This window comes from Alternaria arborescens, assembly GCF_004154835.1.
Source record: "Alternaria arborescens strain FERA 675 chromosome Unknown contig_31, whole genome shotgun sequence".
NCBI lineage: Eukaryota > Fungi > Ascomycota > Dothideomycetes > Pleosporales > Pleosporaceae > Alternaria > Alternaria arborescens.
Window position 1 is genome coordinate 30913 of NW_021167886.1, and position 26858 is coordinate 57770.

Genomic DNA, 26858 nt, shown 5'->3' on the forward strand with positions numbered 1-26858 from the left:
CACAAAATCAAGCTTATACTACGCCAACATCTCGGCTGTGACAGAATGGTGCGACATGTTGTCGTCCGGAACCAACAATGACGCTCAAATACCTAATCCATGGATCAGATCAATGTTGAAGGACGACCCTTCGACCCGCTGTAGCATCCAATCACTTACGGAGGATATTCAAGTTTCGAATTTCGGATCCGGTGTTACAGATAGCTTTTTGGGACGTTGTTGTGACGGAGGATATGTTGTCGCCGAAAGTGTTCTTTCCTCCGACGATGAAGCAAGCATTATGAGTTTCAACCAACGCGATGCAGCCTCAAGTGATCTTTCCTCAGCAGACACCGTCTTATCACCAATAGAGGCCTTGGAACACGAAGCTGTGAGCTCTCTTCTGATAGTTGGAGATAGAGGCCAGAGTGTCCATTCTGGACGATTTGATAGAGAGCCATTAACAACACCATCAAAGACTACACAATCCAAGAAGTGCATCGGACTATCCGAGACCCAATCACATCAGGACCCAACCGAAACCATACAAGAGGAATTTGGGGCCGCACATTATGTAGACTGGTCACCAGACGTTGACGAGTATTCAAGGTCGAAATCTAAACATAGTACACGACAAGCTCAATCAACACAACATGCGACCAGTCTGTATGATATCGAGGTATCGTCATTGACTCCGAATTCTCCGCGAGATACTCCTAATGAAAAAGCGCACGGGAGCGATTACCTGCATTCTGATGTAGAGAATGTGCAACGATACACCCATTTCTCAGATGGCCCGAGCAAAGCGACCTCCATCCATCCCATCGAAAGCCTGCTGGCTCCACATTCTCGACAAGGAAAAGTTGAAATGGGAACTTTCCAGATTGGTAATACTAAAGATGAGCCTTCCATGCTACGACCTCCATTAGTCGGTGACAGAGGCTATGTAAATGCGGTCATACGTCTATGGCTGGCCAACTTCGATCCTTTATCATATCACAAAATCATGACGATCGAATTATTGGGGCATCACATTGTTCCGATGTATCGACTAGGAGAGTCCAAAGTGGAGCCTGAACTTTCCTCATTGTCCAAAAAGCTCACCGATGACTGGTATAACCGCGGTGTTTGGGAGGATTTTATATGTCGCATGATGGGTACTGACATTGCTGACCCGCGCAATCTTACTCATTATTGCGTTAGCTTGGTGAAGCGCGTTACTTCTGCGCTGGCTTACATTCATGTTCCTTTTGTTGAGAGAGAAGGTTCTCTCGTCTGCTTCTACCCTAGAGGTATACTTCCGAAATATGACGATTATATTACTAGACATGCAGAACCGGATCGATCATTCCGACTTTTGGAAGGGAAGCGCCATGAGGTTCTACAGTGGTGGCACAATTGTTTGACAAGTCCCCAAGATACCTGGGCCGAGAAACTTAGAGAAAACGAGATATTCGAGATTCAATTTAGACCTCTAGATGGATGTGGTCGTATGGCAATAAAGCTGACCACTCTTCTTACAGCTCAGGATCTGAGTGAATCGTCTAAGACGGGGCCTCAGTATCAGTCGAGTGAGTATAGATTTGTGAGTGCAGCGTTATTAAAAGGCTGTCTTTTTGATCCAAGGGGGACAACTGTGTTAGATAAAACGGAATAGATATATCCAGCATGAAAGTCTAACATCAAGGAGTATCTTTGGAGTTCATATGCTCAAAGAACCTTGGGGGAATGATCGATTGTCCCACATGTATATGTGATTTATTGTAATCTTCTAGAAGATTGAACTCCTTTGAACCTGACTTCTACCAGTGTTACGTAGAAAGCACATTTACTATCGGACACAATATATTCCGCACCTTAATTAAGTGCGGGCATTTCCCAACTCTCTTCATGGGTTGTAATCGCGGATCGGCCATGAGTATGTATTGTTCTCGCTTCGAAGAACGGTACCATTTGCTAAGGTGTAAAAGTATCTCAGCCACTCAATGTCCGTAGCTTGAATTGACCTTTGAAATAAGTAGCCCATGATCGACAACGGGTTCTTCACTCCTATAAGGATGGCTGGAGTCGGTTCGTCGGAGGTGTTCGCATGCTCGTGTCGCAGGCCCATCACCTAATGTGGAAGGTCGAGGTCAGCGTGGTCTTCAATAAGTAGAAAAAAAGGTAGGCACGACATCCATGTGCAGGTTCTATGCGATGCCACCTAGGCCTCTTTCGCACCCACTTTGCAACAAGATATTTGATCTTGCCCTCCAGGCTTGACTTACATGTCCCAATTCGTGCTGGAATGAGTTCCTCATTCTAGCCAGACCACTTGGCGTGAAAGTTCCGTCATACACCAGCAATTGTCTGGGTTGTGGCCCGCGCGGCTTGTTCGGGAAGAACGCTTCCGCCACGAAACCTGGATTTGCGCCGCCATATACGACCTCGAAAGCCGCTTCTGCCCGAACAAGCGTCCATTGAAACTTCACTCCAGGATTTTTCGAGTTCCAATCTGTTGCTGCGGCCCACATGGTGTCGCTGATAAGCTGTCCTTGTCCTCCTGGCCATCCTGAATAATATGATATGTATTTGATGACGCTGCCAGGCTTAAATCGAGGAACCTGGTCCGGAAGGCCAACATTGATAGCTTCTACATCGTCGCCAGATTGAGTCACACACTTGTATCCTGTTGCAGTCTCATCAGTAGGTGTTATCGGTACGGGCGTCGCCTCCCGGATTCCGGTTGTAGCGCAGTCGGCGCCATCAGCCCCGTCGAGGGCATTATGGCTTGTTATGTCTGATAGCTCGCCTGCTGGTACAGCAGCAGCTCCGAAAAAGGTGTTGTTACCATCCATTTGGGTGTATGGATTTAGCAGTGAGTGAACGTAGAATCCTCGTTGTGTCGAGTTGCGTTAGTAATGGGGTGTTTGCGTTTATTGGAAAGATGATAGAGGAGGGCGTTTGCATGGCTAGTACTTATAGACATCAAGTTACCACCGATATGTAAAGTAATTCATCCCCGCAGCTGATGCTCCGGCTTCCTGCGGCTGTGGCTGCGATGTCTTGTGATTGTTTTGTTCAGCTTTGTGATACAGGTGTGATACGAAAGCTCAGCTCCGGAGGATCGAAATGTATCATTCGACCAGTTGAATTCCTCAATCCCTTCTCGACTCCAATATGTGCCTACCGATGGCCCTATCCGTGAAAGCCCAGGTTTCAGCTTGACGCAGTAGGACTTCGATCCGTACAAGAACTATTGGTCTTAAACTCCCGATGAGGGTCATCTGATGGAAGTAAGTTCGCATGAGGTGATACCCTTCCAGTGAATGTAGCCCTCACACCACCAAGTTCACCTGCAATTGTGGCGATCAGGTCTGATGTCTTTGTCTCATAAATATGTCGTGTGCGTTACAATGAGCTCTATCGAATGGGTGTACTTAATATTTTGGAAATGTGACAAATTGCTGTGTAATCTCCACCAACAATAAATCGGAGCTCGCAGCACTTAGCGGAAAGCAACCCAGTCGCTATATGATTCCAAAATCGATACACCATATTTGAAGGACACGTTATGATGATGTTTAGTTAGTGAGCTACTAGCATACAAAAGTCTTTCCTAACCAATTAGTGGAAATATCGTTACTGATGGGCTGAAAAACCTTTGGTATGCTGACGGCTGCTTAACCAGCCATCTTTATGACGTGTTGCCCAGGTATGTGGTGAACTCTAGCAGCATTCTGTTTCCGACATCAGGTGAAAAGAGTGACGACCAATAGGATGGGAAGAGCGTTGGTAGTATGCTGTAGGCCGCCGACGTTTCCCCCTATTTCAAGTTCTTCGTTAGACCTAACACTTTCGTTTCGTTGTGGGCCAGTAAGTGACGTCCTGAGTGTTAAATCAATACAAAATAAAGAGACACTGAACGCACAACAGAGTAGAAGTACCCCATTCAGACGGTCACGTGGATCTGCTATTTTCTTAGCTTACGTGCCTCAGATTTTGACACCCAAGGTTTGGCCAAGCAATATAGAATTTCGCCAGGGAAGCCAAGCGCAGCTAAAAATGCGAAAGCTGAGCATTCTCCGTTAGTGCTCAAGCGTGTAGGTATGTTTGCATTTGTTCATGCAAAAGATGGTGTGGTGTGGTATCTGCGACTCGTCAAATCAAGTCCGTTGGTTGGTTCGCCGATGCGGGGTGTCCCCCTCAATGTCTTGAAAAGCAATACTGGTAGAGCTGAAACCCTCCCTAGGTAGCAACATGATGGCTTGATCATGCCATTGATACACTTTCCATTATGACCTTCAGCTGTGCTGACAGGCGAACGCCTTGTTGGTTGAAGTGCACATACCTTGTGCGGGGTTAGAAGTTGGAGGTATCTCAGATGGTGCATCGCCAAACATGTGGTGCTGAAGCGACAGGCAGTCAGCTCAGCTTGAAATACCCACTACAACACTCATACGAGAATTGAGAGCTGATCCCTGTCTACACTGCATCACACATCCAAGCCTCCCAACAACTGTAACATATAAGTCCTATTAGCCCTAGGCTACAGCGCTGTTCTCCTTCATCCAGCGACGATCGAATCCTTTAATTCTCTACTCTTATTAAAAGACTTTATTTTCCGACGTGCTACTCAACCTCCATCATGGAAAAGGTCCAGCAATATCCTATCTGCGGATTTGTACCTCCATACATTCTCTCGGCCATAGCCGACTCTGCCATCGCCAAATCCGATGATGTCGGAGAAAGTTCTCGTACTGCCTGCAAACATACTCTTCAACATGGAATGACCTATGTCACTCATCGTCATGAGCTGTGCGCTAAAACTCAGGTTAGTCCTCCAGATTCTGGGAGAGGCTTCATCACTAGATACGTTCTTTGGGCAATTGCTGAGTCCAAGTAATCTAGCAAACTCTGGTAGCAGAAGCAGCTACACTACCAAGTACCGTGCAAAGAAAGATCTACAATTGCAACGGAACCGACAATCTCCCTGGAACTCTTGTCAGATCGGAAGGACAGGTACGCATCAAGGACCGCCAAGTCAACAATGTCTACGACGGATTCAAAATCACGCATGACTTCTTTTCGAAGATCTTCGGCCGCAACTCCCTTGATGGCAGAGGGTTGCCTCTTACCGGCAGCGTTCATTTCAACCTGAGCAGCACGCCAGAAGGATACAACAACGCCTTCTGGGATGGCGAAGCGAAGCAAATGGTTTTCGGCGATGGCGACCACATCAGCTTTGACTTTCTCACCGACTCGCTGGATGTCATCGCCCACGAACTGAGCCATGGCTTCGTCCAATTCTCTTCTCCGCTTAAATATGAAGTACAGTCAGGAGCCTTGAATGAGTCTTGTGCCGATGTCTTTGGCTCCATGGTCGAGCAATGCCATATGAAGCAGAGCGTGGATGATGCAGATTGGATTCTCGGTCAGACACTTTTTCCAGTGGCGTTTACCGGTTCTGCGCTACGAACTTTCAAGGCCGGGAAAGCATATACGGATGACCCTGTCTTCGGAACTGACCCGCAGCCAAAGCATATGGACAATCTTTACGAAGGAACTAATGATAGGGGAGGCGTTCATATCAACTCTGGTATTCCGAATCATGCCTTCTATCTGGCTGCGAAATCTCTTGGTGGATATTCCTGGGAAAAGGCTGGCAAGGTGTGGTACAAGACCATGATTTCGGGTAAGATTGAACCCACGTGCGATTTCAAGACTTTCGCGAAAGCCACAGTGGATGTCGCCGGAGAGGAATTTGACGATAAGTCGGTACAGAAGGCTATCGGTGATGCGTGGGTCAAGGTCGGAGTCCTTGCTCAAACAGAACTCTGAGCTCATATTTGTTGATGAGATGAATGGTTTCATAACGTAAGCGGCAGCTAAGCTGTGCACCCTTGCTAAGGGGTAGCCTTTCCACCTTCTTTTCTAATGTCTTAACCGCATGGTATTAAACTGCCCCCTCGTGAGAACGGGGTGATCCATGCTATCTGTCACGACGTTCTGACACCACAAGGCTGTTACGATTAAGGGAAAAGAACTTCTAGAAATGAAGTTCTAAGTCATCGACATATTCAAAACGGTGGCCAAATAGCAGTCAACAGTCAATTGAAAGTACCTGATTGAACTCCGCTGTATACACAATACTCCACAGTCTACGTGATGGAGATAGAATACGCACTGGTAGTCAACTTCGCGTTACTACCTGTGAACACCTCCGTTCCTGCCTGTACGGTCTGTAAGTACAAGCTATTCGTAAATCCTTTGTTTCCGTAGTTGGCCAACAAGTACTTGAAAAACAGATTCTGAAACACAAAAGTCAGCATCTCCAACACACTCAACGCGAACGACTTACTAAATCAGCGCTGAAGTTAGTCGCAGCAGCCCCACGAGCGACGAAGCTGTATACTTTGACGGAGCCATTTAGACCATACGCGAGGTCGAAAATCGTGCCACCGACGGTCACGGTGGCAATAGGTGTGAAGGGATATCCATTCGAAGACAAGGGTGATACACCGCCGAATACACCAAGCCAGACCATGATTTCGAAGAGATTGGCGTCACTGGCTGATGCGCCGAGGAAGGTGTCGTAAGCGACTACAAGATATTACATTCACATTAGCTTGTAGTCGCGCGAAAGAGATCAGGAAGGGTGCGCGAGGAGCATACCGTTGACCCGCAGATCTGTTCCAGTATAGCTCCACTTCCATGCCGTCGGCATACTTGTGTAAGAACTTAGCTGTTTCTTCGTGAAAGTCGTCTCAACGTTCGTGTAGCTCTTCACCTGGTTGGTTGTGCCAGACCAAGACCATGTTGTTGAGTAGGCCAGAGTGGTACCAGTCAAACTGTCAATTTGCGAGCATTGAGACCCGGTTCCAGAAGACCAGCCCCAACCATTGGTGTAAAGCGTGTATGGACCGGAGGCTTGGGATTGGTATTGACCGCATTGAGCAGTGGCGCGAGGAAGGAGGTTAGTGGGTGAGGCGAACGCGCTTGAAGAGAGAAGAAGAATGATGGAGGTGGAGAGCAGCATGATGGTACTCGAGGTGCAGTGTTGCGCTGGGTGGACGGGGATAATCTGGATGAACATAAGCAAATCCGAGCGCCTTATATACTTTTCTAGACACTCTTTTCATCCGTCTCGAGCGATGTTGCGTCCACATTTCACAATCACTCATCCCGCTTCCTACAAGATCATCAAACTCTAATGAGCAGTTCTTCCTTCCACATTTTTCACACTGGTCATTCTCTATGTGCGGACATCGCTGTATGCAGCACAGCAGTAGTAACGACCAATCGCACTCACCAACCCACGACCCATCATCGCGAAAGTCCGTAAGCCACTGACATAGCGAACTTCCGCCAGGCAAATGTGGTTATCTGACAGGAGCTTGTTCGAAGTCAATGTAAGCCACACCTGCTGCACGACATCAGCCGGTCCAATGATTCGCCTTCAGGGTCCACCAATATAGCTCGCATACTGCACGCGCGGGACGAACCACGATTGAAGGATCGAGGCCGCGGTGTGGCGTCAATGGATGACTGCGTAACGGGTACGAGGCCGGACCGGAAGACCAATAGACTTGTTTCTATAGAAACGTCGGGAAGGATATGTGCATCAGTGGCGTGGACTTCGTGGTCGATGTGAAATATTGGATGAGAGGATGGGCCCATCAAGTGGTTTACCCGGATGAGGGTATTGGAAGAGTGATAATAAAGAGGTTTAGTTAGTAGAGAGTGAGTCTTTTGTCAGGTGAAGAAGGATCTAGCTCGAAAATCCATCTGCGCATCTTTGTTCTAGAGGGCAATCTAGACCCTGATCTATGAAACCCACTATTCCAGCACGGAAGCTAGGAACACCTCCCGAGGCTGTCTTCACTCAACGATTATGCTGGCCATCATGCAGCATCTCAACGGCACCTAGATGCGTTGCAATGAGCATCTCTTCACACCCAACCTTTAGGACTGCATATCCCAAGGATAGGTCCTCTTGACCCACATGATATCCATCTGACTCGGCTTAGTTGCACGATTCAACAGTGTAGTCCCCTTTCCATGATCATTCCGGTCAATATACTGCTGAACAGGACAGTCTTCGCCATCGTTGTTACAGTCTGGCTTCGCGTACCCACTCATGCTAGGATAGTGCATAATGCTTTCGAGGTCGTACCCGGAATCTGCTTTGATCGGCCAACCAGGCTCGACCATGTTCTTGATGAAGGAGGCGCAAGTGCATTGATACTTCAGAGCGTGGTACATGGAAAGACAAAGGCCATCTTCGATGATGCGGTCGCCTTCCTTCTGGCGGGCGCGAGCCCAACACTGCGTTGATAATGTTAGCATATGAGAGAGCTTTCTTTACATGTGAATGCTACTTGCGTCCTCCCAGTCGGCAAGTTGCTTGTACTGGACTTTGACATAAGTGTCACGATCTTCGCGGTTGTGTTCATGTGCCTGGCCTAGTAGCTGTCAGTGTTACTATCCGTCGTCTTTGCCGAGGACGTCATACCTAGTACGTGGCCAAGTTCATGCAGGACGCCACCAAGCGTGAAGCTATCAGAAAGCCTGACGAGATTCTGCCAGGGCTTGCCGTTTTGCGTCAGTCCAACGGAACCGCCCCAGCCACCGCCATCCATGAACTCGATCGCCACTGTGTCGTAGGGTATACCTGCGTTCCAGCCATCGCGATACTTCTTGACGAGTGCACAGTACATTGGCTTTCCCTTGCTATCTAGGCGCTCTTTGAAGCTGATAGCGTGGCCGGAGTCTTTACCTGCGGTACCACCAAGATACCTAAAGACTGGCGTTAGACAGTCGTCGCACCTCATATCAACTGGGCTTCTACATACTCGATCCATTTATCCATACCGCTCTCGGTGATATGACGGATGTTCTTGCGATCCCACTCCTGCGTGAAGCAGTACGGGATGACGACCTTGTTCTCTGAATTGCGCGGCCAAGGAATCGGTCCGGGGTTAGCATTCCAGGCGTCAGTGGCGCCCTGACCGTTCTGGCCAGAGGTCTTTTCGAGCTCTTCGAAATACTCCACCCAACTAGTGGCTTTGGTACCGTTATTGTAGACTGGAGAAGGAGTGCAGCAGAACGGACCGAAATTGAGTGGAGGGTCGTTGATAGCGACTGCGGCTGCAAGGACAGCGAGTTGTAAGAAGTAGAAGACAATCATACTCGTGGATATTCAACTCAAAGTGGGTGGAGATGATTCAGCTGGTAACGCGGCCAGGAAGAGAGTCGGTAATACCGTGAACTGGCCAAGGCAGAAAGACTGTGAAGGACTGGTGATACGTGCGGGTGGGTGCTTCTCGATTAGTGAAAGTGAGAGTAAGTGTAAGATTGTGTAACGGCTTAGCTGTAAGTATAGTGGAGAAGGCGAAGGCGGCTGGCAATGACAATATAGACAGTGACCACAACGTTCTTCTGGTCAACTCCAGCTTTCTAGTACAAGACACATGGTGTAAGTTGAGATCGCTCTCAGCTGTCGAGGAATGGATTGGCTTTTGAAGCGGAGATATCGCTCGATGGAGGTGGAAAAACTAAAAGGATGGGCACAACCCTTTGATGAGGTCTTTGACGAAGGCCTAAGAGTCTGTCGGTTTGAGTGACAGCAATAGCAATATTGAATGTTCTTACGTAAACAACGAGAGGCACATTGCCAGTCGGTTGGCGAATTATGAACCATTGTGAGCGACGTAGTTGCCGAAGCTGATTTCATTCTAGATGTGAGCTTTAATTGTGGAATTTCGACACACTTCAGGGTTGGAAAGTAAAAATTGAATTGGACATTGCCAACAACCGATCTCAGCGTCTATGTTGTCAGTTGACATAGTCGCCTAGATAGTCTACGTGCATTCAAAAACCCCAAGGTCTCTAGTGATAAGATTGCGCCGACGTGTATGTCAGTGTGATAAATGTTCTTGGTTAAGTTTGACAGATCGAACAGCGATGCTGCATGGAGGCGGGCTAATAGCACCGGATGTAAGCCTTGAGCTATCGCTGCCCGACGGCAAGGGCACAGCGAACGGCTGGCGCGTGAGAAAGCGGGCGGAGCGATCTGGGGAACGTTGGAGACGAGCGGTTGACGCGTCGCTCCGCATTGGCATCGAAATTTGCCAAGCCAATGATTGCGCACGTGAGCGGACCCTCTGCCTTCCCGATGCTCCGGCCCGCCGCACTGGAACTTCTAACTTGTTCCTTCCACATTGAAACACGCGAACGGAATGTTACGAGTTGTCACAGCTTGTATTGCGTACAAGAGAGACAAGATGTCGGAGTTCCTGCACCCAATCACAGCCCCTTTCCGATTGGCCTCATTTGAACGAGTAGAGCATGATGAAGAGGCAGGCATTAGATGCAAACCATAGCAAGACTGACTTCCAAACCTGTGAAATGGCTCCACTGGAAGTAGGTTTCATTCTCAAATTCAATATTTGTCTGTCACGTTGTCGCTACTTTTGAGATAGCAACTCTCGCATCTTCTGGCCCAGATACGGACGCCGATCTCATATCATTCAGCTTCAATTTTTTTAATAGCTACAAGATTTAGACTCATCTTCTACCAAAAGCTGTTGCGTCTCATGACGAGTAAGTGATGATCACAGAGAGAGATGGACTCCATCTAGTTGCTCAGACGAGGATCGTCAGACAACACAAGTAGGTACTGATGTGAAGGCAGCGTGTCATATACATCACTCCTGAAACGACTCGACAAGAAGCAAGAATGACGCGTACTGTCCACGATACAACAACGGGCCCTCCATATTCGTTGCGTAAACGGTCCGATGACTGCCATCCCACACAACAGCAATGACAGTCAATAGCCGAAGTATCCAGGTGGATTATAGGTCGGCCATATTTCCGAAAAGTCCGCATGATAGCAGAGATGTGCATTTAAAAAGACTGCGACACACGAATTTGTAAATTTATCACAATTCGGTATTCTTGCCAGCTAAAGCAGGTCGTCCGCAAATCATGAAAGCACGATGTGGCCTTTGTGGTTACAGCCGCATCAATACCATGACTGGATGACTTTCACGTCCAATTCCGTGACAAAGCACGTTTTCTGTTTTCCGCTTTACAACTCTCCTGTTCTAGAGCTGTAATCAATGAAAGCTAAGCGTGTCGTTTCCTGGGCAAAGTGGTGTAGTGTGCAACTCGCATTTGAACTAAGTGACATTATATTTCCAGTATTTCCTTGACACAGCTCAGGAGAAACGTACAAGCTGCGTGCGGAAACTCGAAGGAAGTGGGTTCTTCCATGATTCCCAAATCGGTCGGTATTGTCATATTGGTGAAAGGTCAGTCAATGTCAAATGAAAAGAGCGAGAAGCAATGCGCGTCCGGAACAACCCGAGGACACCCGCACCATGGTCCAGATGGACACCACGTACCCGCTGTTCTACAGGAAAACCCTTCTTCCAGGAACGCACCATCTCGAGTGTAGTTTGGGGCGTTTCGGGCTGCATGTAGAATTGAGAAGCTTGTCGCGGCAGGACATCGTGGCGACCAGGAAATGGTGGGGCAATAGTGATAGTGGCTGCTTCCCTAATACCACCGCGACCGCTCGCGACCCTGCAGAAACCGACCCATCATTCGATTGATGCCCCCACCAACTAACCCAGACGATGACCAGTTCCCGCAAATTGGCCACTTCGACCGAGCCTGGTGCGATGATCTGATTAGATTAGATGTCATCGTGACCAACAAATCCGGCTAGTGGTGACATTTGGCTGTCATGAGGGACGCTTCGCGTCGCGCGTGGCTGAACGCTTTCCCAACACTCCACCTCTCTGGCTTTGCACCAACACTACCAAAAGCCACATGTGTCAATCGAGAAGCTCACAGGTACACAAATAGCCGCGATGAAGTTTCTGCCCACGCCCGTGGACAGCCTCGGGCTCCAACACAACGTTGTTTCCGCGCCGGCTATACGTGCAGCCAGCTAGAAGGCGCCAGGAACGGCGGTACACGCGATCATGCAACACCACCGCGCGCTTGCTCAACGAGGATGCTCTTCCTGGCAGCTGGTGTGGTTCCAGCATCAGGCGAGGCCCTCAGGCTGGTCCGCACGGGAAAGAAGCTTCGGCGCACACTGCTCGATTCGATGAGCCGGGAGCTACGACCGCCACTGGCAATACGGGCCAAGACCTTGGCCATGCAGAGTTGCGGCACAGCCAAGACAAGCCAGGTATTCACTCAAGGCGAGATTGGATCTTATCTGATCATCTAGCACTTATCTGATCATCTAGCCCGCTACTAATGCTTTCTGGGCATCCCAAGATACCTGCACGGTGGGAGATGATCCCAAGCCACCGGGTGCCGGGTGGGATACACATGGCAAAATTTTCATACGCTGTAACTGAGCTTACATTCCCTGTCCGGTTCTCGGAGAGTGGGCCGTGGGGATACTTAAGAATGGAAGGACTGCCTATGTTGCGATCGTCACCCATCTGCGTCCCAATTTCATACCCTGCCTTACCCGGCATTTCTTCGGCATCCTTGTCTTGTCATGTCGAACTTGCTCGCAACCGATGTGGTGCGGCCCGTAGAGGGTCTCGGACGCCCTTCACTGACTGTCGATATGGAGAAGAATGAGACGGGTGTCAATACACACGCCCGCGAGGCTGGCAGCGATGCCGAGACCAAGTCTGTCGAGTCGGAAACCTTCCAAAACGGTGTTCAGCGTGTACGCGCAATCACAGAGATCTGGGACAAGAAGACCCTGATTACCATGTTTGTCTTGTAAATTGCAACATCAGGATTCAAATTGGTGAGGATCAAAGACTGACCTATTCGTATAGCTTGTACCTTATCGAATTTGTCGCTTTTCTACAGAACGCAATGGACTCATCGCTCGGGGCTTTCGTCACTTCGACATTCGGCAAACACGGTCTCCTTACTGTCATGAGCATCATGGCGACTGCGCTCAGTGGATGCATCCCTCTCGTTATCGCCAAGGTCATCGATGTTTTCGGTCGTGTTGAGGGTTTCTTCACGATGCTCATCATCATTGTCGTCGGTATGGCTATGAAAGCTGCCTGCCTCAATGTACAAACATACTTCGCTGGTCACATTCTCTACTGGGCGGGTCACATCGGTGTTCTGTTTGTTTGCGACATCATGGCTGCCGATATCACCACGCTGAAGAATCGCATGATCATCTTCACTATCAACGGAACCCCTCGCATTGCAGCTACATTTGCTGGACCTAGGATCGCTGAGAACTTTTGGTTCAGTCCTAACTGGCGTTGGGGATACGGTGCCTTCATCATCATCTTCTGTGGCATCTCCCTTCCGGCGATGATCTTGATGATAGTCATGTACCGCAGGGCCAAGAAGGCTGGCTTGATCAAGCAGGTCTCATCGGATCGCAATATCTTCCAATCACTGTGGTTCTACTTTGTGCAGTTCGACAGTAAGTCAGACTGAGCCAGGATCGACATGCACATCCGCTAACACACCGTCTAGTCTTTGGTATCATCCTCCTCATGTGCGCATGGTGCCTCTTTGTGCTGCCTTTCAGCCTCGTCACCTACGCTCCGCAAGGCTGGAAGACCCCTTACATCATCGCCTGCATCGTCCTCGGTCTCTGCCTCTTCCCTGTCTTCTACATCTGGGAGGCAAAATTCGCACCGTTCCAGTTCCTGCCCTGGCATTACCTCCGAAATCCCACCATCATTGGCTCTTGCCTGCTTTATGGCGCCATGTTTCTTTCTGTCTTTTGCTGGAACGGATACTTTTACTCTTACCTGATTGTCGTACACAGGCAAACCATTACAAACGCTGGATACATTCTCAACGCCTTCTCGCTCACTTCTTCCACATTTGGCCCACTTATCGCGTGGTGGATTCACTACTCTGGTAACTTCAAGTGGACGGCCGCCACTGGTGTACCGATCGTCCTGCTTGGTACCGCTCTGTTGATTCCCTTCCGAAACCCATCTACCAACCCCGGTGTCCTTGCTTTCACTCAAATCCTTGTTGGCCTCGGAACGGCCTTTTTCGTCACCTGCGGTCAACTCGCCGTCATGGTTCCCGTCACTCATCAGGAAATCGCCGTCGTCAACGCAATTTGGGGTCTTTTCGGTAGTTTCGGTTCTTCCATTGGGTACGCCATCGCTGGCGCCATGTGGAACAATATTCTTCCTGAACAATTACTCCAGCGTCTGCCCGAGTCCAGCAAGGCGGACTACAGGACCATCTTCGGCGACATCACAATCCAGAGTTCGTTTGCTGATGGTACACCGGAGCGTGATGCTGTTGTTGGTGCTTATGCTGATGTACAGCGGAAGATGGTCATCACGGGTGCTTGCTTTGTGCCACTGTGCTTAGCTTGTATATGGGTTTGGAAGAACACCAACGTCAAGAAGCTCGAGAAAGAGGAGGGCAAGCAGACCAAGGGTACCGTCTTCTAGGCGGTTGCCTTGTTGGTTCTGTGAGATGCTCAGTGCAACTCTTGCAAGAAGCGTCGGTCGAACTCTCTAACTCGTCGTTCATGATACCCTCATCGCTAAGATGATTTAAAATAATACTGTCGTTTCACACTTTCAAACTCGTTGTCATATCGTGATTTCTTGTGCTTGTCACCACGCAAAAGATGTCATTGCTGTAGCGCCTGGTCTATTCCTCGAAGTCGGACCGCCTTACTAGGACTAACCCCTTCCTCACACTTGACCCGCGTACTATTCTTAACATGAGCAGAAACTGTCAACATGAAGTATACATCTCGATTTCTCCCACACTGATGTAAAGGAAGACTAGTCCACAAACATGGTCTGACACGAAACAACCTCCGTGCGCTATTCATCCGACCACAAGCGACGGATCCGCATGTATATATGAAGTGGTGGCCCGAACATATAACATGAATCGAACTTCTTTGAGACAAAACAAGTAGAAGGTTGAAGCTGCGGTACCAGAGCGATGTCTCTTCTGACTGACTTCTGAACACTCTGACGTTGGCGACCTTTATTCAGAATTCGAAGTTGATGCGACACTGATCTTCTAGCTTCGTAAAGAGACTGACCATGGAGAAAGTCTTCTGGGTACGACACTGCGTCATAGTGTCGGCTTAGCCACGGGCCAGAGCAAAATCCGTACATCTGACGAGAAAGGGATAGGTAGAGGGATAGTTGCCACTATGTAAGACTGGATGAACGCCGCAGTGAACAGAAATCGCGGCACCCTTACAATCCAGGGCGTTAGTCATCTATAAGCCCTTCTAATTCAGTCGTTACCTCCAATCCAGACAAACAAAGAATACTAATTCACAAGCTCATTCAGCATCAGTATCGTTCTCAGTTGAAGAAGGCGGACTCGAAAGCGACGACAAATTCGAGCCAAAGGAAACCATCAAGTCTCTCTCCCCACCGCCTCTGCGCTTATTACCTTGCATGGGCTGTGGCTTCTTCCCATGTTGCATCTCGAGCACCTCGAGCAACCCCAACAGCCTCTCAGAAGACGTGTGCAAGAGCTTCTTAGCTATATTCTCCTCTTCAGCGTTCCCTCTCTTGCCCTTGCCCGTCCCAAGCACCTTGTTCCGCGCATCGATACCAGACTCCATAGCTTCCCTCAGAGCGTCCGTGGGCTTGAGGAGTTGCTGTTCCATCGTGCGCAGCACTATCTGTTCTAGAATCAAAGAGATCTTGGCGTTTGCCGCAAAGCTCTTTGTCGTCCCTCGCAAGGGTAAAAGTATCTCTTCAAAGTCCTCTTGTGTGGGCTGGCGGATGAAGTAGTTGGGTGGCTTGCCTGTGATCAGGGGATGGAGGAGGTTGACGGTAAAGGCAAGACGAATCTTATGCGGTAGCTTCATTGTGGATAACAGGACTTGGAATGTGACGGTCGGGAGAGCGTTGAAGTCTTCGAGGATGGTGTCGCAGAGGTCGAAGAGGGGTGTGAAGTGGGCTGGTAAGGCTTCGGCTACGTGGACAAGCTGAAGGTTTGTCAGATGGTGTGCATGCTGGAGTAGGGAGATACGTACAAGTGCTATGAGACGCTGGCGCAGCTCAATCGCGTCTTGCCCGCCAAGGTGCTCTATGGCTTCGCGTGTGTTTCTTGCGGCCAGTCCGCTGGTGTCCACAACGATGCCATCTGTGCTCTCACTGTCGCTGTCTTCCGGTGCGTCCTGCATGTCTTCATCGCTGCCATAGTCGGCCAGCTCCCCAGTCTCAAAGTCAATGTCCCGCACAGGCTGACCTTCATCCTTCTTACGTCTCAGCTCTACTGTCTCCTTGTCCCATATCTCCGGATACTCTTTGAGCGACTCGGATGTGGCCGTCGCAAGTATAGCCTTGACCATTCGGCGCCTCCTGGAGCGGTTCATTGAAGCTCCCTCATGTCCGATAATGTAGTGCCAGACTAGACTCTGTTGTAGGGCTGCCGTATCGATCGTCCCGTCTAGCAGCTTGCTTTGCTTGACGCAGACATCCCAATCTGTTTCTAGAAAGTCGACCATATTCGCCAGCCATAGCTTCCACCGACTCCACCGTTTCTTGTGTATTATTGCGCAGTTGAATGACCATCCTACGATATGCCAGAAGTCGTCTGCGCGATACCACAGGCTCTTCTGATTCGCAGCCTCGCCCGCTATTCGCTCGATGTCGCCAGCCGGCTCTGGCGATGAGCTGGCATCTGTTCTTTTGGCCGGCGCACGTCTTCTGTTGCGCTCGTCTGGGAACGTGAAGGCTTTCTTTATAGTTGGGTATGCGGGACCGTCTATCGTCGTGCGTAAGCATTGCAAATATCGCAGCGCAGCATTGGAGCCTTTGACAGCGTCTTGTGATTGCGCTTTGGTTGTGAATTTGGGATCGACGACTGTGGAAGAGGCGAATGCGATGTATGCAGGCGGTGCGAGAAAGCCTATGTATGGCTTTGCGGGCGTCGAGATGCTGGTGCCAGCTGCGAGTAGGCTGTAGAGGAAGTCATAACCGCTGGCGTCTACAGTTAGTGTAAGCTTGATAGTACAGAAGTCGTTGGTCTCATATACATTGGCCACCCTCAAGATAGGCTTTGGCGTGGTTGGCAAGCTCGTAGGACGCTTGCTTCGTCGGCCGGTGTAGTTCTTGTCGTGGTAGAGTCCTCAATGCTGCCTCGTGCGCAGGAGACGGCGCATGCTGACCATTGTTACCTGCGGACGGTTTTGGTGTCTTGGACTTGGTGGCTGGTGTCGAGAGCCTTGCCATTAATGCGACGCGACAGTTGATGGTGGTGGTGTGGGAGTAGTAGTGTGTTTAGGCGCGTCCTCCGCGGCGTTCAAGCGCGCGTTCACGTGGAAGGCGAGCTGCAGACATAAAACAACATACCCAGTAACTTCTACACTGACCATCGATTGCTCGTCACCCAATGCTGTGTAACCACAGACTGCGTACTGCATGTACTAGAGTCTGCATTAGAGTACAATATCTGCAGTCATCGAATTAACCCCGCCAAATCTACACAATTGAGAAACTTCCGGCGCTTCCAGACGCGATATCCTGTATTCGAGTGCATCACTCGGTCCGTGTGTACACATTACTATTGTCACATAGCAATAGCACAAAGAGAAGATGAAGACGACTTTTGTAACGTCACCAAAGCCCGCAGGTAGTAGCGATGAGCACCACACCTAGATAGGTTTCAAAAAAGAGGTCGACCAGGTGCCACTGCCACCAAGAGATTCACCACTCTCACCCACCTGAGGGCAAAAGAAAAGCAAAAAGATGATTTCCGAATCCGGGAATCGAACCCGGCTCTTCTCGGTGAAAGCGAGATATCCTAGCCGATGGACTAATTCGGATGATCTGATTGATGAAAAGAAGACAATTCATTGCATTAATATCCTCGATGATAACAAAGCTGTCTGCAGTCGACGCGACTGCTCATTGCTTCCATCTTGGGCGTACGTTCTTGTGATATTTCCTTAGCTTTATGGTGCGGGGCAGCTTGCATACCCCACCGTAGGCGTCACAAGCATGGACTAGCGCCTTCCAATGACATGGCAAGCTTCTTCCGCTCTATCCCTATCGCATCTGTATTTCTGATTCAGTCCTCTAAACAGCCTGCCGTTCTCCTCCAACAGGTGCTTGAGTGCACTTTGGCTGTCCTGCTTTGGTGCAAGTCTTGTAGGGTATAAGCCAAAAACTGACTCATGCCGAGATCTCCGCTCAACTAGCTATCGATTCCAGCGAGCATGGCTTCCTATCATTGCCAGATATGCACAGTGGCCATGTCCATAGCACGAATTCGGACTCCGGAAGACCCTCCCGACGCGGCCTGGAATTATGAAGGTCACAGTTATGTGGGCTTTGACGAGTTCCGAGACATTTATGGAAATGCTGTCCCAGATCGACAATGCGAACAATGTACCACCCTAGATCGAACTCCAGCTAGCCTTGACAAAGATATCAAGAACGCAATCTTTGGCGGCCCTCTTTGGCCAGATGAAGACGATGAGGACGGCGAATGGCTACCGGAAGATTATGAGGACGCGGAAGGGGAAATGCTGGAATATGACAGCGAAGCCGATTGTGACGTGGAATCGTCAGACACATCGCAAAGCGATGACGAAAATGCAGATGGCGAGGACACTGATAACAACATACGCAGCGCCTTGCGTGAGCTGCATGCGCCTCCACAGCCAAGACATCTTCCGCACGGTACGTTGCGCAACGGTTACATATATACCAGAGAGTGGGAGGGGCCGCGGTACCTTGGAGACCTTCTACCAAAACAAGCATGCGGCTCGTATAGACTGCCCTTGGAACATATCGCGGCACCTTCTTGTCAAAGTCTCCAAGGCATCAACGGTCATTTTCTGAGCGTAGAACAAATGAAGGGCTGCCGTAACCATAGATTTCTGTTGGCCAAGCCACCGAACTGGCAAGCCGATGAGAGCGATAATATCTTCGAACGTGGCAGTTCTTTCGTCTTGTCCGGCGAATCAAACGAGTCCTACTTGTCGCCTGTGGCTCCTTACGTCTACCCGCCCCGCTATGGTGTGGATAAGGTAGACTGCTGGACCCTGTATATAAATGACGGATGCAACGTATGTGAGATATGCTTCCTGCTTAACTGTTTGCTCCAACTTTTAACACTAATCCAGAACTCTGATGGATGGCGGCCGTTGCCTGTGCATTCGTATTGCCTTGATATGTTTGCAAAGGCATCCTACCGTCGACTTGGACGGAATCTGGCATTGGCGGGAGATGCAGTCCTATCCAGAGTCATACAACCTTACCAGAGATGATGTGCTTCACCGTCCAGAGGTAGCTCAAGGGCGACACGATGATGGCAATCCATGGTGCCATCAGCCGGGCGATGAGTGGTTGGCTGCAAATCCCGTAGAGATTCCGGAGTTCTGCGGTTTAGTAGAAAGTTGCTTTACCTCCAGCACACTTGAACGTACGGTTCAAAACTCCCAAGCACGCCTTCTTGAGCTACCAGCCGAGCTTATCGACCATATCATATCCTTCCTCGGGGAATACGAGTTAAGTGCAGTGGCAGCTACTTCCCGCAAACTCCGCTGCCATACACAATCGTTTTTCAGAGCTCTTGCCGTTGAACACATGGGCTGGTTGTGGGAAGTGTTCGAAGCCGAACGATACCCAAACTCACCAGACTGGCCAGTGTCATGGGATCCCTGCAACCCCCCTGGCCTCGTTCCTGGCCTGCCATACGATCTTGAAACTGAGGAACAAGAGAATGCGCTCTGGGCGCAGATCATAGAAGAAGACCCAGCAATGGAATGTTTTGGAAATGCTGTCAAGACATCCAATTCATCACGTCGTGAGGCCATCCTTGCTCCATATAGGGCAAGAGCAGAGCTCTTGCTTAAAGAATGGCGAACATTCCGCGACGGCGTAACAGAATGGATCTGTCGTCTACCTTTAGGTGGGAAACAAATAGGACATGATCTGGACTGGGCACGTTTGTGGCGCCTATCCAATCCTGATACGACCCCAATACCGGGCATGCGAAACCGTGCGCGGATCTGGAAGGACTGTGAACGTATCCTAGATTACAATATTCGTTTGCGCGAGCAAGGTGTAATGGATGCTAAGTGTGAAGTTGTGAGCGAGGCTTTATCGGAAAGCAGACAGCAATGGTGGCCTCATGCAACAGCAAGCAGGCATGACAGTAACCATAAGGGTTTTCTGAGGCAACTGTGGCATAATGACTAAATTGTGCCTTAATATCACATTATATAGTATCTTACCAGGGTGGACATCGCAACGCCCGACCGCTAATGCTGGTGTCGTAAGCTCTACGATCTTGTTGGATCTGGTCCTTTTGTGGCGCCTTCCCCTGTTTTCCCCGCATCACACTAATGACGTAGCGCGAGATAGCGCGGCTCGGCAGTTACACAAGTCGCTCAAACCTCACTCACCATGATCGTACCATCACTCATTTGATCAAGTATCCGTGCGGTCAGCTCAATCTCAACTAATCCTGGTCAGCATGGCTGAATGAACTGCGACTGTACAGCTCATTTGCCGCACAATTCATCCGCCTCCGCTCGATCCTGAATCCGGGGTAGGAACACCAACCGTGCAGAGCTGCGAGCATGGGTATGTATCGATGTGCTGGGGCTAAAATCAGGCTATCACATATACGAGGCTCCTGAATGGACAGCATCCGCTGATATGAGCCGTCGATGATTAGCTACAAAGGATGAGACGGCACAACCGACCACCAAGTGTAAAGGATGCGGAGAACCTGGCGGCTGGGTGTCAAGCTTTCTCATAAATACTTAGCTGCTCAGCCACGCGTCGGCCCTATTGCTGTGTATACACCAGCTCTTCACTTTGAAAACGACTCCGACTACAATTGCCGAACTATCGTGTCCGCTCGCGGCGCTATTCTACCGACTTTCGACGCTTGATAACAAGCCACCGCTGAGCTCTACCTCGGAATGAGGTGAGAAGTCACGTTGTAGCAGCATCAGTACGCAGTTCGAGAGCTTTGGGTTGCGCGGTTTCGGCTATTGCAGACGACATATATACTCCGCCGCGTTCTGGAACTGACCACCATCCTCGCTACTCTCGCAGAGTAGTTGCTTAACTCACCATGAATGCTCACGACTACAATGAAGATGTAAGGTTCCGTCTTGATCTTCATTTGACAGTACTAAGGAATGCAGGAACGCCGACAGCTCGAAGAGGAGCTTCACACGGAGATCCTTCCTGGCACGGAGGTTATGACAGATGTTGGCTCACATCACTTCGTCAAGGGTACACATCGCGAGGTCCTCGTTCCACAACCTAGTGATGATCCAAATGATCCACTGAACTGGAGCACTGGGTGGAAGCTAGCATGTATCATCTCAGCATCTATGGTCACGTTTACGCAAGGATTTGGTCCGTTAGCTCTTGCACCTATGTTTCCCGCACTCATCGAAGCTTTCGAGACCGATCTTGCGGGAGCAGTGCAATTCACTGGCGTGTGTATCCTGGTACTCGGATTTAGCAATTTCATCTGGTGAGTACGAACATTGTATCATCCAGACTCAAGGCTGACAAGCAATCCCTAGGGTACCGATCAGCACATCTTTCGGTCGTCGCCCCGTCTATCTTGCGTCCCAGCTTATCAACATTGGTACATCAATATGGCGTGCCAAGTCCAACTCCTACAACTCCTTCATGGGCGCCTGCATCGTTAATGGTATCGGTGCTGGACCTGCTGAGACTATAATGCCAGAAGTCATCGCCGACGTCTTTTTCTTGCATGACCGCGGAAAGTGGAACACTCTGTACTGGGTCGTGTACATGGGCTCGCTCATGGTCGGTCCTATTGTGTCAGGATCCATGACCGAAACAGTCGGCTGGCGCAGCTTCTGGTGGCTCAACACTGGCATTCTGGTCCTCTCGTTCCTGATGGTAGTGTTCATGTTCCCTGAAACAAGGTTCAAGCGTGCTTTACCCGAGCACGTTGGGCAGAAGCAAGCCAACTCGCTCGAAGAGAAGACGAAAGCGACCACCAAGGAAGAAGTCAACAACTCTGATTCTGAGAAAGAGACAAGTCAAATCCAACACATCAACACCGCCAACTCTGTTCTTCCTAGTACTGCCGGCCTGGAGATGTCCGAGACTGCACAGCGCGATCCCTTCCTGGGACGTGGCAAGCCTGGCAAATGGCAATGGAAGATGTTCCAATCGAACGCCCACCCGTTCCGTTCCATCTTTCTCGACCTTTGGATTCCTTGGAAGTTGTTCGCCTTCCCCATTGTCGAATTCGCCGCTTTTGTTGTCAGTTGGTCATGCTCCAGCTTTCTCACAATCAACCTTACACAGAGTCAAGTCCTCTCCTTGCCACCGTACAACTTCAAGCCTATGACTGTCGGATTCACCAACTTCGCTGTTATGGTCGGCGCCTTCATCGGACTATTCACAGCTGGTCCGCTGAGCGATTGGGTATCTGCGAGAAGTACCAGGAAGAACAACGGGATTCGCGAGCCTGAGATGCGCTTGCCGGCCATGATACCCTATGTCATCATAATGCTTATAGGTAACATCGTCGTCGCCATAGGCTACGAGCGCAAGTGGTCCTGGGAGGCCATCATCATTATCGGGTATACCTGTGCTGGAATCCAAGTCGCAGCTCTACCCGGTATCGTCAGTACATATGCCATCGACTCCTACAAGCCTGTAGCTGGGTCTTTGATGGTCGCTGTTACTGTCAACAAGAATGTTTGGGGCTATGGCTTTGGCAAGTTCATTACGCCTTGGAGTGAGGAGGCTGGGTAAGTTTTACCGTTTTCTACATGCAACCGATCACTATTAACGAGACTAGATTTATCTCACCCATCATGACGAACGCGGCTCTGATCACGCTGTGGTGCTTATTCGGTATACTGTTCTGGAAGAAAGGCAAGACGTTCCGTCGCTGGAGCAAGAACAGCAGCGTACACCGACAAGGCGGTCTGTAGTGGGGTGCGTCATCCTATCTTCAGTTCTCTCAAAATATATTACAAATATACATAGCTTCTTCACAAGAGCAAAATCGGGCTTGTGGTTTAGTGGTATAATACTCCCTTAGCATGGGAGTGGTCCAGGGTTCGATTCCCTGCAAGTCCAACTTTTTGCGTCTGTCCAGGTCTGGTCGCCGTGGTTGTGGTGGACGATATCGTGGGTGATTTTCTCGTTTTTTTTTTGTCGGGTGTGGAGTCGTTCTCGGTCTAGACGCACCAACCTACCTTTTTCAACCCTCATTTCATCATTCCTCCTCTCGAACCACTGCCCTCTCCCTCTTTCCTCCACCCACAATATTTCTCTTCACATCCTCAGCAATCCACTCTGACTCATCCGCCTTGCCTTCCAAGTCCTCCCATCCGTGGACCTCCATCTCATCTAGCACTGCATTGTTTTGCCTCAACCACTGCCAGTGCAGAAGAACTTGGATTACTGTAGTCGATAGCTTCAAGCCACTCCACCCTGCCACCTCTTCGTCCCCCAATAAAAGGTAGGCGTCTAAGTCCGTGACGTGGTGTTTCATTCGCTCGCGTACGCCATGTGTCGTGAAGCCGCCGGGTGGAGCCGCGATCAAGGTGGGTATGATGTTCGGCAGGAGAGGACGTCGGAATGGAAATCTTCTTCTCACATCCTCGCTCACAGCCGCAAGCGCTGGCGATTTAACTCGCTCCGCCGGTGGTTCCGATGCTACAGTGACCGCTTGGTCACGATGATACGTCCCAGCTTCCATCTTCCATTCCCTTAACATATCGTACCGCAGTGCCAGGCGCATGGCGAGCTGTTTCTTCGCATTGTAAAGGCGCGCCATCAGCCCTCTGTTCTCAACGATCTGCTCTGGTAGAAGGGTGCGCGTGAGTAGGAAGAGCAGCTCTTCGATCATGTCACGCCTATGTTCGGGTGGGCCATCGCGGATGCTATGGACTACTACACACCAATTTGTTTTCGTATCCACTGGCTTGAGGAGCGTGTCGATGAGGTTTTGCATGCCTGAAGAGTTCAATTGACCAGAGTTAGTACTCACCTCGCATATAGTTCGTAGCAGACGAGGGACGGTAACTTGCCTTGCGTAACCCCGTTGGCGGACATGTGGAGACGTCCCCAGTCTTGGATAGCATCTAAACTCCTTTCTAAGCTTCCCTCGTACGGGCTGGGGTGCGTCGGTGGGAGAAGATAATGCGCTGGTAGTAGTCTGACTACAGATTTCTTCTCGTCTATCTCGTTTGTGGTGTCTGCTACGGAAGGTGAGGCAATTTCAATGACGATACTGTTAGCGCGGACGCCGCGACCGAGTCGCTGTGGTGGTGGACGTGGTGTTGGACGCGGTGTGGTGAAGGACGAGTCAGATTGTATGCTTTGGATACTTTGGGCGCGGGCAGGGCGTTGGGAGGTACGGCGATTGGGGGTGGATGTCGCCATTTGAGGTCGGTTAGAGGGGGGTGAAAATGGAGTCGTTTATGTAAGTAGGTTTAGGGTCAGCGTGGTAGGATGGACTTAGATTAGCAAGTTCTCTGCGTAGTTGAGAGTGAGATATTATGATGACGTGATTGTGGGAGGATGCAATGGTTATGAGGGTGAAAGTGAAAGTGGAAAATGTCAATTGTTACTTGTGGTCAGCACGACAGGAAGTGAGTGTAGTCTGGGGGAGCAGCTGATGAGGGGATCGAGTTTGTTGTTTTTTTGCATGATCATTGTACTACTTTGCAACGATTCAACACCACCAGCATGCCGCGTTTAAACCTTGAGAGCCTTTTCCTGCATCATCTTCCCACTATCATCCGCAGGCTCCAGACCCATCTTCGACGGTCCACAAAGCTGCACACCGTCCTTGCTAAACCTTGATCCATGCACTGGGCAATCCCAACTCTTTTCCGTAGTATTCCAGCATACCACACCCTTGAGATGCGGGCACAGCGCTGAGAATTTGTGTATCTGACTGCCCTCATCCTTGTATACAGCCAGAGGCTTCGTAGGATTGGTGTTGAGAACACCACCCTCGCCAGGTACAAGATCTTCGATATCCTTGATATCCGACTGGGCGAAGCGCTTGTACTGTGCGTTAATTTGCAGGTCGTGGCTTATCATACTGGTAGCAGATTTTGCAATGGAAGCAAGACGCTTGGGATCGTAAGCCGAGATCCAGTCGTTGGGTTGCTCGGTGATGGAATCCGCGATAAGTTTACCCGCCAGGACGCCATGAGTGAGACCGTTGCCCGAGTCACCGGTAATTATGTAGATGTGTTTGTTGCCTTGGTTCTTGCCGATGAAGGCCATGTGATCGACTGGCTCGAAGACCTGACCGCTCCACTTGTAGTCGATTGTGGTTGCTTGCGGGAAGCGGGCGCGGGTCCATTCTTCGAGTTCTCTCAAGGGAGCGACAGTGTCAGCTTGGCCGACTTTGTGGTCGCCGCCTCCTACGACCATGTAGTCGTCGTTTGAGTCGCACTCAGTGAGGCGGACGTACTTGTAGATTTCGGCCGAATCGTAGAAGAGAGCGTCTTCGACTGAGCCCTTGGGTACGCGGATGGCGATGCAGTAGGTACGATAGTACTCCTCCTCGGCGATGACGGATAGCTTCTGTAGTGGGACGCAGGTTGCTTCGACGGCGTCGGCACACTTGATCGTGTTTCCGTCGGCGGTCTTAACGTATACGTCTTTGTGGCCAAGGCCCATGATCTCTATACCCTTCTCTTGCACATCAATGCATCGAGTGTTTGTGTAACACGAGAAGTTGGGCTGCTGCTTGAGGAAGTCGAGAACACCGACGACGTACTTGGTGGGGTGGAACGTCGCCTGCTGAGGGTAGATGACAGCGTCGCTCTGATCGATGCTGCCCTCCCAGCCCTTGAGCTTGAACCCCTCCTTGTATTCCGTTACAATGCCAAGCTCCTTCGCCTTGTTGCCGTCCTCAATCAATTCCTTGATGTCGCTCGCATGGTCTTTCGAGTCCTTTGGGTATTGAGAGAAGTCGTAGCCGGGAAGATGGCGGTACTCGCACTCAATGCCCAGCTTCTTTGAGATCTCGCCGACGCGGTTCAACGCCCAAGTATGCGATTCTGCAGCAGCTTTTGCGCCATTGTCTCCGTGCTTCTTCGCGATCGCTGTGTAACCATCGTCAAGATCATTCGCGAGATGACCGCTCGTACGTCCAGTTTCACCTGACAGTACCTCACGGCCCTCGATCAAGACGACGTTCAGCCCACGAGTTACTAGCTCGTAGGCCACTGAGACGCCAGAGATACCGGCGCCAACAATGCAGACGTCTGTCTCAAGGTCCTTGTCAAGCTTGGGGAACTTGGGAATGTTCTTGTAAGGCAGGTGATGAATCCATACCGGATCAGTCTCTCCACTGGTATACATGAAGTGTTTTGGATCTGATGTCTTGGCCGTAGCTACTGACGCGTCACGGCTCATGGTCGCCATATTCGCTCGCTGTCTCGCAAATTGGTAGTTCGGCACTTGCTGTAGGCGGGGTGCAAGTCTGCTATATGAAGCTAGACGTATCGTGGATACACGAGTGGTGGTTCGTAGGAAACTGGAATGAAGGAGACGAGGGGCAGACAACGACATTTCTTAACGACAGGTGGGAGGAGAGGCGTAGGTAGTGAGCACGTGGAGGTCCATGGTGCTGTATATTCCTGTAAGTCGATAATCATGACGGTTTGATGTAATAGCCGGAAAATCATTGGCTGACCGCGTCGCGTGAGCCAGAAGGAAGCATTGGCGATGTAGCTTTGACGATGCCATGACGTGTGCTTTGCGTCCTCCGAGGAACATCAAGTGTCCGAAGACAGGCACGTCTTGCAGTGGGCAGGTAGAGGGTCAAGAGGATATGGAGACATCGTAGTGATATGCGGGATCAACAAAGACGTAATTGATACAAGAACGATGAAGGTGTTGCGATAAAACAGATAAAGCTTGTCCGCGGGCGCTGAAGTT

The 26858-nt window shown here is 50.1% G+C and overlaps 10 protein-coding genes across 10 annotated transcripts; 4 read left to right on the forward strand and 6 right to left on the reverse strand.

Moving 5' to 3' along the window:
• Positions 1-1867: 1867 nt before the first annotated feature.
• AA0111_g9959 (hypothetical protein) lies at positions 1868-2816 on the reverse strand (the record flags this gene model as incomplete). The annotated part of the gene is made up of 2 exons (XM_028656576.1): positions 1868-2092; positions 2247-2816. 2 exons carry the CDS (start codon positions 2814-2816, stop codon positions 1868-1870), a joined length of 795 nt encoding a protein of 264 aa, XP_028502419.1.
• Positions 2817-4606: 1790 nt separating this feature from the next.
• On the forward strand, positions 4607-5799 carry AA0111_g9960 (hypothetical protein; the record flags this gene model as incomplete). The annotated part of the gene is made up of 2 exons (XM_028656578.1): positions 4607-4792; positions 4870-5799. The coding sequence occupies 2 exons, from the start codon at positions 4607-4609 to the stop codon at positions 5797-5799; spliced, it is 1116 nt and encodes a 371-aa protein (XP_028502358.1).
• Positions 5800-6119: 320 nt separating this feature from the next.
• Positions 6120-6997, reverse strand: AA0111_g9961 (hypothetical protein; the record flags this gene model as incomplete). The annotated part of the gene is made up of 3 exons (XM_028656579.1): positions 6120-6269; positions 6320-6561; positions 6634-6997. The coding sequence occupies 3 exons, from the start codon at positions 6995-6997 to the stop codon at positions 6120-6122; spliced, it is 756 nt and encodes a 251-aa protein (XP_028502359.1).
• A 1325-nt stretch (positions 6998-8322) lies between these two features.
• Positions 8323-9148, reverse strand: AA0111_g9962 (hypothetical protein; the record flags this gene model as incomplete). Its single annotated transcript, XM_028656580.1, has 3 exons — positions 8323-8423; positions 8474-8757; positions 8814-9148. 3 exons carry the CDS (start codon positions 9146-9148, stop codon positions 8323-8325), a joined length of 720 nt encoding a protein of 239 aa, XP_028502356.1.
• Positions 9149-12487: 3339 nt separating this feature from the next.
• AA0111_g9963 (Siderophore iron transporter) lies at positions 12488-14393 on the forward strand (the record flags this gene model as incomplete). Its single annotated transcript, XM_028656581.1, has 3 exons — positions 12488-12720; positions 12780-13393; positions 13447-14393. The coding sequence occupies 3 exons, from the start codon at positions 12488-12490 to the stop codon at positions 14391-14393; spliced, it is 1794 nt and encodes a 597-aa protein (XP_028502357.1).
• Positions 14394-15253: 860 nt separating this feature from the next.
• AA0111_g9964 (hypothetical protein) lies at positions 15254-17159 on the reverse strand (the record flags this gene model as incomplete). The annotated part of the gene is made up of 3 exons (XM_028656582.1): positions 15254-15910; positions 15959-16914; positions 16964-17159. 3 exons carry the CDS (start codon positions 17157-17159, stop codon positions 15254-15256), a joined length of 1809 nt encoding a protein of 602 aa, XP_028502408.1.
• A 1022-nt stretch (positions 17160-18181) lies between these two features.
• Positions 18182-20135, forward strand: AA0111_g9965 (hypothetical protein; the record flags this gene model as incomplete). The annotated part of the gene is made up of 2 exons (XM_028656583.1): positions 18182-18978; positions 19058-20135. The coding sequence occupies 2 exons, from the start codon at positions 18182-18184 to the stop codon at positions 20133-20135; spliced, it is 1875 nt and encodes a 624-aa protein (XP_028502355.1).
• Positions 20136-21021: 886 nt separating this feature from the next.
• Positions 21022-22879, forward strand: AA0111_g9966 (hypothetical protein; the record flags this gene model as incomplete). The annotated part of the gene is made up of 4 exons (XM_028656584.1): positions 21022-21048; positions 21095-21432; positions 21485-22693; positions 22744-22879. 4 exons carry the CDS (start codon positions 21022-21024, stop codon positions 22877-22879), a joined length of 1710 nt encoding a protein of 569 aa, XP_028502353.1.
• A 287-nt stretch (positions 22880-23166) lies between these two features.
• Positions 23167-24338, reverse strand: AA0111_g9967 (hypothetical protein; the record flags this gene model as incomplete). Its single annotated transcript, XM_028656585.1, has 2 exons — positions 23167-23836; positions 23944-24338. The coding sequence occupies 2 exons, from the start codon at positions 24336-24338 to the stop codon at positions 23167-23169; spliced, it is 1065 nt and encodes a 354-aa protein (XP_028502354.1).
• Positions 24339-24653: 315 nt separating this feature from the next.
• Positions 24654-26333, reverse strand: AA0111_g9968 (hypothetical protein; the record flags this gene model as incomplete). The annotated part of the gene is made up of 1 exon (XM_028656586.1): positions 24654-26333. The coding sequence occupies one exon, from the start codon at positions 26331-26333 to the stop codon at positions 24654-24656; it is 1680 nt and encodes a 559-aa protein (XP_028502350.1).
• Between the last annotated feature and the right edge of the window lie 525 nt (positions 26334-26858).